The following is a 15,050-nucleotide window of genomic DNA, read 5'->3' on the forward strand; positions in this document are numbered from 1 at the left end:
TGGAGGGGAGGGAGAATGAGGCACTAGTATATAATTGGTACAGAGTTTCATTTTTGATGTAAAACATTCTGTGGATGGATGGTGATCCTGGGTGTACAATGATGTGAATGTCCTTAATACCACTGACCTGTACACTTAAAAGTGGGTAAAATGGTAAATTTGATGATTTTCAAAAATTAAAACAAATTGTTAAAAAGCTGAACCTTTGTGGGAAAATATAGCAGCACCTGGACCCTTTACAGTCTGTAAAACACCTTCACACACACCATCGTGCAAGCTACCTCAGCCCTGTGATGAAAATGTTTACTATCTCAATGTCACCAGGGAAAACTGAGGTTCAGACTTGCCCCCAAATGGGGAAACTGGCTGGTTGGTCTGTTTTCTGGACTATGCCATTTCCCTAGAGGAAGAGAAATCCTTAAAAATACTTCCAGTAGTCTAAAAATGTACTTTCCTGTTGGGGTTATGCAGCCAGTCTTCATGCTCCAGGGAATCAGCCAGAAATAGACAGAGAGAGAGAGAGAGAAAGACACAGGGACCCAAGCTCTGATGGAACAAGGGTGCTTTATTGAATTCTATAAGAGTATATATACTGTAATACAAGGTAGCTTCTTCAGATACAGATCAAGAGATCAGACTTTATTACAAGTTACCAAGGAAGCAAGGAGCAATAGAGGCCATAAGGCGAAAATGTGATCCATATCAAAAGAGGGTCGTAAACAATCCCTTTCACCAAATGGAAAAGCTACTGAAAGAAATCCTATGCAAGCATCCCACCTCTTTGATCTCCATCCTGGGAGCAGCTTGCCTGCTCCTCTCACCAGCCATGGACTGATAAGGAAGAGAGGGCTCAAGAGAGATAGGAAACAGCACACAGGAATCCTACTGTTAAACATTCCCTGACACTTTCCTTCCATAAATGCTCCCTGTTAGCTTGAGATGAGTCATAAACATCAATTATCTCTTGTCCGAAGTAGTGAGCTCAAGGCCCGAGTCCCTAGGGGCCACAGGGAGCTGAGTCTGGCGGGGCCAACGGGGACCCTCTGCGACTGGCATCAAGTGTCAACTCACTTCTGCAACAGTCCCACCTCGGTGGAAAGCTGCCTGAATTCTTCCTTCACAGAGACTCTGGGGCCCACTCTGCTGTGTCCACATCCCTCCATCTTCCATGAGTGGGGAGAAAATTTGGCATCATGTAGCCCTCCTTGATGGGGATAAAATGGAAACAGTGACAGACTTCATTTTCTTGGGCTCCAAAATCACTGTGGACGGTGACTGCAGCCATGAAATTAAAAGACATTTGCTTCTTGGAAGAAAATTTATGACCAACCTAGACAGCATATTAAAAAGCAGAGACATCACTTTGCCAACAAAGTCCCCTATAGTCAAAGCTATGATTTTCCCAGTAGTCACATATGGATGTGAGAGTTGGACCATAAAGGAGGCTGAGTGCTGAAGAATTGATGCTTTTGAACTGTGGTGTTGGAGAAGACTCTTGAGAGTCCCTTGGACAGCAAGGAGATCCAACCAGTCCATCCTAAAGGAAATCAGTCCTGAATAGTCATTGGAAGGACTGATGCTGAAGCTGAAACTCCAATACTTTGGCCACCTGATGTGAAGAATTTACTCATTTGAAAAGACCCTGATGCTGGGACAGATTGAAGGCTAAAGGAGAAGGGGATGACAGAGGATGAGATGGTTGGATGGCATCACCGACTCAATGGACATGAGTTTGAGTAAACTCCGAGAGTTGGTTACGGACAGGGAGGCCTGGGCTTGCTGTAGTCCACGGGGTCCCAAAGAGTCGGACATGACTGAGCAACTGAACTAAACTGAAGAACTCATAAAAAATTAAAAAGGATAAATATGGACACAGATATATGTATAATTGAATCACTTTGCTATATACCTGAAGCTAATACTATATTGTAAATCAACTATACTTTAATAAAATATGGAAACAAACAACTCACTACCTATTGAGTTCAAAGGTGAGTTGATGCTGGCGAAGTAGGGCTAGAGACCATCACCAGGGGGAAACCCTTCTTGCTGGAATATCAAACCCTGGGGAGGGTGACAGAGGAGCCCCTGCTACTTATGCTGGATCTCTGCAATCCTAACTCTTTGGCTTTCTCCCATTTTCAAAGCTCCCCTATTCCTGGCCTCTCACTGCTCGCCTCCCTGTCTCTCCCTTATTCTGCCCTCCGTGTCTTCTTTAGTCCGAAACAAGTGGTTTCTCCCCGCGACCATGCACACGTCCCCGGTCCCTGCATTGCTCTAGGGGTGGCCAGTCGGGCCCTATTGCAGACTCTCATAGATCCAGGTGAGCGCCTCCAACTTCTTCTCCAGCTCCTGCGCTTTCTGCCTCATGTTCTCAGCCGATTCCGTCTTTGCCCCCTCCTGCAAGTCCTGTACATCTTTCACCAGGGAGTACACGTTCAGCGCCAAGAATAAACCTGATGTGACTCCACTCGCAATGCGGGCTGTTCTACACATTGCCAGAGGTGTGCCTCTGAAATGATTTCTCACCTGTTGGGCACTTTGGACAGAGACTTGTCCAGTGGTTATGTAGCGCTGAGCAGCGGCTACTAATTGAGGGTTGCCTCTGGCCACCCTGATGGCACGAATATGCCTCCCAAAGTCTTTAACTTCGTAGAGATCCAAGCCATAGGAAATTATTTCAGCTGCATCAAGGAGACTGGCCTGGGTTTCTGCTGATGACGTGTTTACCTTTTCCACCACCATGGTGGACACACCTGTCACAGCAGCTGCTGCTCCCAGCCCTATTCCGGTGACTGAGAGTCCCAGACTGAGGCCCGCTGTAAAGGGTGCCAGAACCAGGCCAAGGATGCTCAGGGTGCCAGACGCAATGCCAGTGGAGGAGGCTACCACATTGGAGATGGTGCAGTCCCTGTGCACCTTGTCAACATGGTCTGCGAGCTCACGGAGCTTTTTTATGCTCTCCTTGAGCTCCTGTTTTACCTGAGGAAACTCCTTCAAAAACCTCTCTTTTTCCTGCTGGTATTTTTGGAGCCTGTCTGGGTCCTCCCTGGCCAAGTCTGTTAGCAGCTTGATCAGATGTTCACGGAGTACATCTGTGTCTTCCCTGTAACAATGAACATTAAAGCCTTAGAAAGAAAGTTTGCTTGTCTATGAAACAGGCTCAACAAGCTCTATCCTGCACAAACCACAGAGATTTTATTGTAAATAACAAGAATTTTACTAATGTAAAAGTTTTTCCAACTTGAAACCCTCATTTGGATATTGTTAGTGCTCCATGTACTTATTCAATCATGGAATAAATAAGCAAAGGTCATCTTAGGATACCTTTAACCTAAGAGAGATATTTGATAAAGACACCTCAAAGGCAGACCAATACCATCACTTCCAGAATGTGTGTAAAATGGGAACTTCACAGATAAACAAAGAGAAGTGGGATTAGAGCAGAAAACCCTTCATTCAAGGACCTTAGTGTATAGTGAGGAGTCCTCTTGTTCTTTGCTCTTGGCTGCTAGGATGTGGTCCCTAGGCCCCCAAAATATTCTGGCTGATAAGAATGTCCTCGTCTGTCTGGGACTTTGGCCACTGGACAGTCTGACAAATTGACATGTGATGGGCCTCTGGGTCATGTGGTATCAGTTCTGACCTCCAGAGGAGCTGGGCTCTAGGGCATTAGTCTGACCTCTGGGAGGGGCTGGAGATGACAGATCAGGGTAATTTGTTGTTAAATAGGGTGAGCGTTCCTGGCGGGCAGTGCTCCATGGGTCCTGCCCCACTGAATCCAGGACAGTAATGCATCCTGGGGATAATGAAAGCTTCGTGTGTGAAACCCACCTAGACTCTGCCCTATGGCTGATGGGAAACTGCATCCTTCCCTGTAATAGACCATAACTGGGATCCTGAAGCTTTAAGTGAGTCTGTGCTTCCTTCTATGGAGTTCTACAATCTGAGGGTGGTTGTGGGATCCCCCAACTTTGCCCTTGATGGGAAATGTAAGGATACTCCCAGGACTGTACCCTCATACTTTTCAGATTGTCTTACTGTGAACCTAGAATTTTATTTTATTTTTTTAATAAAAACTCAGCTAGAAGGACCCTTAATGATCATTTTGCCTGGCATCTGCTCTCACCCAAGCCAAATACCCTTGGCCTTCTCAGCAGAAGGACACTGAGTCTGTCCACTGCCTATATTGACTGGGAAGCAGGAGATGTGCTGTGAGTCCTGTTACCCATGACCCCTCCAGCCCACCTCACTGAATTCTGACCCAGGACCCAGCACCCAGCACCCCAGATCTCTTAGGGGTTGTATGTTAATTTCTGATAGCTTCATGAGCCTTCAACCCAAGGCTGTGTGCAACTTTATGGAACCTCTAAAGATTCAAGACATGAGGAAACACCCATCTGAGTAGCTGAGCCTGAGGAAACCGGCACTTGCACAGCTGGTGAAAGAAGTGTTTTCCTCTTTGGTGGGGATGCGTGAGGCTCCTCGGAATCCCTCAAATGATGCACAATCAGAGCCACTCATTGTGACCCTGGAGGGCTCACTGAGCCACACGGCCTTCTACTGTCAGGGCAGCTCCATGTAGAGTAGAAGAGGGTCCCAGATGGAGTGAGAACCCAGGTCCAAGGCAGGGTGTGGAGGACATGGTCACCCAGGACCCTCTAGCCCAGCATGAGGGGATCCCATCAGGAAGGGAAGAAATGTCCCCTCTCCCACTCCTGGGACCTCTGTTAGAGTCACAGCCCCTTCATTTCTGTGTCCTTGGGGCCTACCCTCCTCACTCTAGTCCTGGCCCTGCTGCCCAAGCCTGCCTACTAGTCCTACAACCTGGACCCTCTGCTCTACCCTGACCCCTGGGTCTGACCCTGGTCCAGGTCTCCCTGGGCCTTTGGATGAGATGATTGCACTTGGTTCCCCACCTCTGACCTTGCATTTCACTCTGAGGTCATCACTACAATCCATCAGATTGAATTGGTATTCCCACTGGACACATAACACATAACAAATCTGAGACTGAAAGTCTTAAACCCACAGGCTCAGAGTTGGGCAGGGCTAGATCCAGGATCCCACCAGGTCCAACCAGTTCCCCTCCAGCCTCTCTGCCTTACTGGCCAGCAGGAACATGCAGTGTTGGTATAATTCCTAAGATGGGGAATGAAAGAGTTCTAATCAATTCCCAGGAACACAAAATGATATTCGGGTCAGGATTTTCTGACTTGACCCAAAGGAATCCTTCTTGGTTCTCATCTCCAGAAAAAGGTCCCTGATTCTTCCCAACAAGCTTATCTTAAAATTAACATAGATTGAGCACCTACTCTGTGTCAGCAATCATGAAAAACACTTGCATGCATGATCTCAGAGTCCTCACAATAAAACTGAACAGATGATGAAGCAGAGAGTAGTTCAATAACTTGTCCAAGGTCATATAACCTGCCCTTCCTTTCAGGTTTCATCTCTTCTCAACCCAACGTCATTCACTGCCAACAAATAACACGGAGGAAGCATTCCACATAGGATCTTGAGGAGGAACATCCTCAACCTCAACCATAGGATCTGCCTGGAGAAAACTAGCCTGGGAGAATCTTCCTGGGGGCATGTTGGTGACATTTCTGGTGTACCTGCATGGTTACCTGGACAAACCGGCCTCAGTCACAAAATTCTCCCAGGGTTTGTCTTCGAGCAGGAATTTCAGGTGTTCCCATCTCACACTATTCTGGAGAAACTCAACGACATCCTCAAAAAAGCTTTGGCTCTCTAGACAGAAAAATAAAAATAATTGAAGATTCAAATAAACTATGGGGTGATGTAAACGGTATTGAGTATAAGTGGTTAAAGTTCACCTTTCTCAACAGCATTCATCTGGCATGCTGTTGATGGATTTATCTGGGGTGTCAGGTGGACTGTGTGCACTAGCCCCAACTCATAAGTTAACTAACGCCCAGACCCACCCACTCTGCAATGACTGTATTAGAAGATAGGGGGCTTTAAGGCAGTAATTAGGCGAAATGAGGCCTTAAGTGTGGGGCCTTAATTCAGTAATATCAGTGTCCTTATTAAATGAAGAGATGCCAGATCTCTTCCTCTCTTTCTCTTCCCTGTAGTATTAAGTGTTCTTAGGTTTTCTTTTTCTCATGTATCACTAAGGAAGAAATGGAGGGCTCACATGGAGGGAAACCACAGCACTAGATCTGTGTTTTGATTGATTAGGGTGGGTGTGGGTGGAGGAAATAACTGAGCACCTGGGTGTCTGTGGCTTTCCCTTGTAGCTCAGTCAGTAAAGAATCTGCCTGCAGTGCAGGAGACCCGGGTTCGATCCCTGGGTTGGGAAGATCTCTGGGTTGGGAAGATCCCCTGGGTTGGGAAGATCCCCTGGAAAAGGAACTGGCAACCCACTCCAGTATCCTTGCCTGGAAAATCTCATGGACAGAGGAGCCTGGTGGGTTGCAGTCCATGGGGTAGCAAAGAGTCGGGCACGACTGAGCAACTAACACTTACTTAGGGCTTCCCTTGTGGCTCTGCTGGTAAAGAATCTGCCTGCAATGCAGGAGACCTGGGTTCGATCCCTGGGTTGGGAAGATCCCCTGGAGAACAGAAAGGCTACCCACTCCGGAAGCTCAGTGGCTGCCATGGACCGCGCAGGAAGCGCGGCTGAGTGGTGCTACCCCATGCTCAAGGTCAGGGGCGGCGGCCGAGAGGAGCAACCCCACATCCAAGGAGCGGTGGCTGCACGGGCTCAGGAGGGCCGAGAGGAGCTACTCCACGTTCAAGGTCAGGAGGGGCGACTTCTCCAAGGTAAGTAGCAGCAGCTGCGCTTTGCTGGAGCAGACGTGAAGAGATACCCCACGTAAGAGAAAGGTAAGAGAAACGCAAGTAAGACGGTAGGTGTTGTGAGAGGGAATCAGATGGCAGACACACTAAAACCATAATCACAGAAAACTAGCCAATCTGATCACAGGGACCACAGTCTTGTCCAACTCAGTGAAACTAAGCCATGCCATGTGGGGCCACCCAAGACGGACAGGTCATGGTGGAGAGGTCTGACAGAATGTGGTCCACTGGAGAAGGGAATGGCAAACCACTTCAGTATTCTTGCCTTGAGAACCGCATGAACAGTATGAAAAGGCAAAATGAAAGGATACTGAAAGAGGAACTCCCCAGGTCGGTAGGTGCCGAATATGCTACTGGAGATCAGTGGAGAGATAACTCCAGAAAGAATGAAGGGATGGAGCCAGAGCAAAAACAGTACCCAGTTGTGGGCATGACTGGTTATAGAAGCAAGGTCCAATGCTGTAAAGAGCAATATTGCCTAGGAACCTGGAATGTTAGGTCCACGAATCAAGGCAAATTGGAAGTGGTCAAACAGGAGATGGCAAGAGTGAACGTCGACATTCTAGGAATCAGCAAACTAAAATGGACTGGAATGGGTGAATTTAACTCAGATGACCATTATATCTACTACTGTGGGCAGGAATCCCTTAGAAGAAATGGAGTAGCCATCATGGTCAACAAAAGAGTCTGAAATGCAGTACTTGGATGCAATCTCAAAAACGACAGAATGATCTCTGTTCGTTTCCAAGGCAAACCATTCAAAATCACGGTAATCCAAGCCTATGCCCCAACCGTTAATGCTGAAGAAGCTGAAGTTGAACGGGTCTATGAATACCTACAAGATCTTTTGCAACTAACACCCCCAAAAGATGTCCTTTTCATGATAGGGGACTGGAATGCAAAAGTAGGAAGTCAAGAAACATCTGGAGTAACAGGCAAATTTGGCCTTGGAGTACAGAATGAAGCAGGGCAAAGGTTAATAGAGTTTTGCCAAGAGAATGCACTGGTCATAGCAAACACCTTCTTCCAACAACACAAGAGAAGACTCTACACATGGATATCACCATATGGTCAACACAGAAAAATCAGATTGATTATATTCTTTGCAGCCAAAGATGGAGAAGCTCTATACAGTCAGCAAAAACAAGACCAGGAGTGGACTGTGGCTCAGATCATGCACTCCTTATTGCCAAATTCAGACTTAAATTGAAGAAAGTAGGGAAAACTACTAGACCATTCAGGTATGACCTAAATCAAATCCCCTATGATTATACAGTGGAAGTGAAAAATAGATTTAAGGGAATAAATCTGATAGACAGAGTGCCTGAAGAACTATGGATGGAGGTTCGTGACATTGTACAGGAGACAGGGATCAAGACCATCCTCATGGAAGCAAAAAAGCAAAATGGTTGTCTGAGGAGGCCTTACAAATAGCTGTGAAAAGAAGAGAAGTGAAAAGCAAAGGAGAAAAGGAAAGATATAAGCATCTGAATGCAGAGTTCCCAAAGAATAGCAAGGAGAGATAAGAAAGCCTTCCTCAGTGAACAGTGGAAAAAAAAGAGGAAAACAACAGAATGGGAAAGACTAGAGATCTCTTCAAGAAAATTAGAGATAACAAGGGAATATTTCATGTAAAGATGGGTTCAATAAAGGACAGAAATGGTATGAACCTAACAGAAGCAGAAGATATTAAGAAGAGGTGGCAGAAATACACAGAAGAATTGTACAAAAAACGATCTTCATGATCCAGATAATCACAAGGGTGTGATCACTCACCTAGAGCCAGACATCCTGGAATGTGAAGTCAAGTGGGCCTTAGAAAGCATCACTATGAACAAAGCTATTAGAGGTGATGGAATTCCAGTTGAGCTCTTTCAAATCCGGAAAGATGATGCTGTGAAAGTGCTGCACTCAATATGTCAGCAAATTAGGAAAACTTATCAGTGTCCACAGGACTGGAAAAGGTCAGTTTTCATTCCAATCCCAAAGAAAGGCAATGCCAAAGAATGCTCAAACTACAACACCATTGCACTCATCTCACACACTAGTAAAGTGCTCAAAATTCTCCAAGCCAGACTTCAGCAATACGTGAACTGTGAACTTCCAGATGTTCAAGCTGGTTTTAGAAAAGGCAGAGGAACCAGAGATCAAATTGCCAACATCCCCTGGATCATCGAAAAAGCAAGAGAGTTGCAGAAAAACATCTATTTCTGCTTTATTGACTATGCCAAAGCCTTTGACTGTGTGGATCACAATAAACTGTGGGAAATTCTGAAAGGGATGGGAATACCAGACCACCTGACCTGCCTCTTGAGAAACCTCTATGCAGGTCAGGAAGCAACAGTTAGAACTGGACATGGAACAACAGACTGGTTCCAAATAGGAAAAGGAGTATGTCAAGTCTGTATATTGTCACCTGGCTTGTTTAACTTATATGCAGAGTACATCATGAGAAATGCTGGGCTGGAAGAAGCACAAGCTGGAATCAAGATTGCTGGGAGAAATATCAATAACCTCAGATATGCAGATGACACCACTTTTATGGCAGAAAGTGAAGAGGAACTAAAGAGCCTCTTGATGAAAGTGAAAGAGGAGAGTGAAAAAGTTGGCTTAAAGCTCAACATTCAGAAAACTAACATCATGGCATCTGGTCCCATCACTTCATGGCAGATTGATGGGGAAACAGTGGAAACAGTGTCAGACTTTATTTTTGGGGGCTCCAAAATCACCGCAGATGGTAATTGCAGTCATGAAATTAAAAGACGCTTACTCCTTGGAAGGAAAGTTATGACCAACGTAGATAGCATATTAAAAACAGAGACATTACTTTGCCAACAGAGGTCCGTCTAGTCAAGGCTATGGTTTTTCCAGTGGTCATGTATGGATGTGAGAGTTGGACTATGAAGAAAGCTGAGAGCCAAAAAATTGATGCTTTTGAACTGTGGTGTTGGAGAAGACTCTTGAGAGTCCCTTGGACTGCAAGGAGATCCAACCAGTCCATCCTAAAGATCAGTCCTGGATGTTCATTGGAAGGACTGATGCCGAAGCTGAAACTCCAATACTTTGGCCACCTCATTGAAGAGTTGACTCATTGGAAAAGACCCTGATGGTGGGAGGGATCGGGGGCAGGAGGAGAAGGGGACGACAGAGGATGAGATGGCTGGATGGCATCACTGATTCGATGGACATGATTTTGGGTAAACTCCAGGAGTTGGTGATGGACAGTGAGGCCTGGTGTGCTGCGATTCATGGGGTCGCAAAGAGTCGGACGCGACTGAGTGACTGCTCTGAACTGGGTGTCTGCGTGGGCATTTGAGAACAACCGAACTAGTACCTGCCTGAGGCAGTCACTTAGTAATCAGGTGTGTATCATGGGAGCACTGGGCAGGGGCCCTAACACCCCATAGGGGAGAGGGGATTCTAGAGAAGGGGAGAGGTTTCTACTTGGAACTAACACATTCCAGGTAGGGGGGACAGCACAACACTAGGCAGGACCTGCTATGTGGTAGGCCCCGGCCCAGGCCACGGACACACATTATATTTGGTCCTCATCACAACATAGGGAAATATCCTTCTCATTTTACAGGTTAGGTCAGGTAAGGTGCTCCAGATCTGGGAGGCCTGTATGGGAGGCAGCAAAGGCCAGATTGGGGTTCAGTTTAGAGTCCGCTGACCCTCAGAGAGCAGCTGGGTGGGCAGCAGGGCGAGCAGTGGAGGAAACAGCCTCTGTGTTGACAGCCCAGGGTCTGGGAGCAGAAGGAGGCTTGGACCAAGGGAGAGGGCAGGAGAAGCTCCAGGGGACCTCCCCTCCCTGTCCACCTGGCCTTGGAGACTTCCTCTGCTGTGCCCGCCCCCTCCATGGGCTGTCCTGGCCTCACTTCTGAGTCATTAGCAGGGGGTCAGAAGGCAGGGGGAGGAAGTTAGCATCTTGTCTGTGGCTCCCTGAGGACAAGGAAAGAGGCTGTGGGAACAGACCAGCAAGTGTTAGGGGACTCCCCATTGCCTCTCTGGGGGATGCTTCTCCACGCCTTTCTTAGTTCTTGATTACTTGGCAGGTTAATTTGGCCTGGAGGCACCACACACAATTCTGGGTCACAAGTAGGAACCTGCCAGAGACGAGGTGGCTGACTACCTGAGTGGTCCCTGGGATCTTCTGAGCTCATGGTGGCAGCAGCAAGGTCTCAGAGATCTCACCCGTCTGTGTCAGGCTGGAAGAAGGTGTCGTTTCACCCTTGGGGAAGAGAAAACAGATTGTGGGCTTGATCACGTGTGAGCAGTGGCTGTAGGGAGCAGCGAGGGGCGTGGTCCTGGTTTCCCCTGGGATGGCCACCAGCACCACCAGGGACTTAACCCAGCGTGGTTCTCTGTTCCCTGGGCTCTGCAGATCACTTGTTATGGAAAGTTACTCATCCTCCCGCCGTCCTCCCCAGCCAGAGTCCTGCTCTCCTGTTGGGGCACAAGGAGAGGATAATCAGAGAGGAGACAGCCATCTGCGAAGTCAGGAGCAATAAAACCAGAGACAGAAGAACAGGTAGGAAGGGAACACTCTGGAAATTACATGAGACTGGGAACGCTTGTGTTACTAGTTGGTTATAGGTGATATTGACCCACTGTCTATGATGTGCAGGCTCCTGAAACTCACCTAAACTTAGGTCAGTCCAAGTTTTCCCATTTCTGCTGGAGCCGGGCCTTGAACCCAAGTCTTTCTGATCCAAATCCCAGGTTTGTGATGACTAAGCTCTACTTGCTTTAAAGTACAAAAATGTCTATTTGTGGATGCATGTTAATTAGAAAATGACTTTTTATTGCAAAATGATGTCATGCACCCTGTGGTCGAGTCTCTGCCTTGATAAAGTTCCCGGTGCTGTAGCTCCCACAGCCCACATCTTCCTCGCTTCTGCAACAGCCTTTATCCCACAGACCTTTTTTCTGGAGTCCCACCAGCTCCACTCCAATCCCTGCAGCCCTGCCCTGGTCAGCTGAGGACCTGAATGGTGTCCTCTGCTGTCCACTCCTGATTGTTGGACTTCAGGCTGTTTTTAATCCTTTATGTAAATAATAGTACAAAGAACACTCTTCTTGCATAAAACTTTGCCTACATTTAAGATTCTTTCATTAAGCTGTTTCTAGAAGTAGAATGCTGGATCCAAGGGTATCAACACCTAACATTTTTTCATACTTAAGCTACTTTGTTATGCAAAGAAACTGTACAAATTTACATTCACACATATCATATGTGATGGTGTCCATCCTTTGTCTTGCCAGTTCTCTATTATTTTTTTAAATAGCAGGTCTTTATATAGAGAGAACTTCTTTTGGTTCTGGTTGTGACTATCTTGTGTTGGGAGATGAGAAAAGAAGCCATGTAAATTATACTTAGGCAGTATTTTAAGAAGGCAAAAGAGTACTTATTTAAGTATTCTTCCTGAGACCTGGCTGAAATGATAGTAAAGGTCCTTATAGTTACAGTAACAGCTATTCGTGAGCATGGCTTGTATTTCTGATTTTGCTCTGCACTAGTAGTTACTCTAACTAAGACTTTATAAATTATAATCATATTGTTCTGATAACCAAGAGGTGTGTACCACTGTATCCCCATTTACAGCTAAGGAAGCTGAAGCATAGATGTTCTATGATTTGCCTGAGGTCAGAAGCCTTGTTCATGGAGAACTGGACCCCACCTCACTCTCTGGGCTCAAGATCCCATACCTGTCTTCTTCTCACTTTGCTTTTAACAATAATAGTAATAAAAAAGCAGGGATGGTGGCGACAGGAAACCAGAGTCTTCACACTCCCTCCCTGGGCTGAAAATTATGACTGCTTTTTATTTAACAATTGCACATTTAACCTTGCTCTGGTCTCCCCTCTCCATAGATAAAGTTACTAAAACAATCATTGGTAAAACTGCCCCTGCCATTCTCTACAGCACCCAGTCTAGAGTGGCCCAACTTCCTTAGAGTTTTCCCCAAACCCCCTAACCTGAGCCCTGATCCTAGAATCTTTCTTTCTATCACCTTCCCTCTGCAATGCCCAGGGTTCCCCTCAAGAAGAGTAACCATCAGCTTGATTACTAGGGAGTAATCTCTGGTGACAGAGGCTGTGGGCACTGACTGTGTGGATGGGAGAGAATTTACACAGACAGGCCTGTCTCCAGGCAGGTGAGAGAGGAGAGCTGGTTGGTCCCCTGTCTCCTTCTCTGCCTTGAAGCTGTAGGTCCCCAGGAGCCAGGGCAGTCAATTGAAATTCGGAAACACAAGGACCAAGAGCCAAGGCAGAGACAGGAGAAGAGCTTGGGCAGAAAGGGCTGATCCTGGATGATGCCAAACACTTGAAAATGCATTTGGACCCTTGACCTCATCCTTCCATCCTTCCCTGCCATTCTTGTCCTTGTCTTGACCCTTGTCTGGGGCCTCAGCTGGGTGTGGATGCTGGACAGTGCTTCCACTGCTGGATTTCTATCCAGGGCGTCCTCCTCTGTTAGCCTCTAATTGGTTACTGCTCGAAAAGTCTATCAGTGGGAGAGAGGAGAACCCTGAAAAGACTCCCCACCCAACTATATGGCCAGATGCAGAGGCCTCCCCTCCATGTGGGCAGAGATTCTCACCAAACATCTCCCTCCACGTGGCTGCAAGTTATCCACCTTGGGCAGGGAAAGTGGGGGGGTGGGGTTAGGGCAGGATCAAGTGCAGAGCCCTTAGCCCACACCAGGCCCTCCTGATGCTCCTACTCCTGTCTTCCTCACCCTCCTGCCTTCTCAGGGCCTGGTCAAGGGGCCTGGAGGACTCCCGCTCCCTGGACTCTGATTCCCCCCCAGCCTCCAGAACTTCACTCAGGCTGCCCCTCCTTCTGCAATGCCGTTCCCCACCTGCCTCACCAGATGAAATGTTACCTGTAATTAGAGTTCCCACTCCAAAGCCTCCTCCCCCTGCTGTCTCATCCAGTTCCTCTCCAGTTTCCCCTGGAATCTTACACTTTCCTGGTTGTGGGTCTGTTTGTGTGGAGTTACTTTAGCTCCCAGCACTGGGCAGGTGCCCTGTCTCTTCTCTGCTACTCTTCCTGCTCCAGGGCCTCTGGGGCACTCTCCACCCTCCCAGGTGCAGCTTGGCTAAAATACAAGGTGTTGGATCCATTACTGGGACATGAAACCACCAACTTCTTGAAGACACAGCACCACACCTCTTTTACTTGAAGTTGGGTAATTCCATTTGCTTTCCTTATCTGTCTTGATAGAAGCTCTTTCTGACAGATAATGCCATCAGATTTCTGACTGTTTCCATTTATGGGCATCCCTTGCTTTCCAAAAGATCACCCTCTGCCAGTAAACTGTGAAGTGAGGCCTACATCCTCTTCACACTACGCCATCTTGGTTTAGGAAAGCTTTTGTAGGAATACTGTACTTTCAGGTGGCAGGAAACACCTGTATTTCCTCATGTTTCCTTACTCTAGCCATGATATTTTTACAGGAGGAGAAAGAGGAAGAGAGAATTGTGGAAAGGCTTGGGCTCCTGCTAAAATGTGAATAATGCCTTACTGCACTGGAGGCTCCTTTAAAGGCAGAACAAAACAGTGTATTCCTTCTTGATTGCAGTAGGTACCTCTTAAGTAAATCCTGCTTTAAGGGGATAAAGCAGCAGACATGCAGGAAGGAAGGTAGGGAGTCTGGGAGAGCAGGAAAGGAGGAGGAGAAAAAAAAGAAGGAGGGAGAAGGTAGAAGGTGGAAGAAAAAGAGAAAGAAGAAGAAACAAAAAGCTCTAATTAATTAGTGAAACCTAAAGGGATCTAAAGGTAAACCAGAATGAAAAAAAATCTACAGACAAACTGGAAGAAATGAAAACATTATGCAAAACATGTTGGAAAAATACTGCTAACTTGAGGAAAACTCTCACCAAGACACAAATCCCAGAAAACATTGGACCTCTTAAAAGTTAGAAATTGCTAAGGACACCGTAAACCAAATCAAAATACAAGGGATCTGGAGACAATATCTGCAATACTTAGAGAAGATAAAGGTGAATATCCCCAACACAGAGAGAAGCTACAAAGCCATATGAGCAGACTGAAACCAGCTTTTAAAAATGGGTAAGAGTCAAGGCTATGGTTTTTCCAGTGGTCATGTATGGATGTGAGAGTTGGACTGTGAAGAAAGCTGAGCGCCGAAGAATTGATGCTTTTGAATTGTGGCATTGGAGAAGACTCTTGAGAGTCCCTTGGACTGCAAGGAG

The 15,050-nt window shown here is 46.8% G+C and overlaps 1 protein-coding gene across 3 annotated transcripts in view; it reads right to left on the reverse strand.

Moving 5' to 3' along the window:
- Positions 1 to 1,863: 1,863 nt before the first annotated feature.
- Positions 1,864 to 15,050, reverse strand: part of LOC122680076 (apolipoprotein L3-like) — a 214,078-nt gene continuing 200,891 nt past the window's right edge. For 2 of the 3 annotated variants that reach the window (XM_043880970.1, XM_043880969.1), the window contains exons 3-5: positions 10,961 to 11,059; positions 5,631 to 5,754; positions 1,864 to 3,106 (exon numbers count right to left, since the gene is read on the reverse strand). In XM_043880970.1, the coding sequence (XP_043736905.1) occupies positions 2,299 to 3,106; positions 5,631 to 5,754; positions 10,961 to 10,991 (963 nt within the window). In that variant the 5' untranslated portion in view covers positions 10,992 to 11,059 and the 3' untranslated portion in view covers positions 1,864 to 2,298. The remainder of the gene's footprint in view (positions 3,107 to 5,630; positions 5,755 to 10,960; positions 11,060 to 15,050) is intronic. The other variant, XM_043880968.1, reaches the window with a different exon arrangement.

This window comes from Cervus elaphus, chromosome 22 (genome assembly GCF_910594005.1).
Source record: "Cervus elaphus chromosome 22, mCerEla1.1, whole genome shotgun sequence".
NCBI lineage: Eukaryota > Metazoa > Chordata > Mammalia > Artiodactyla > Cervidae > Cervus > Cervus elaphus.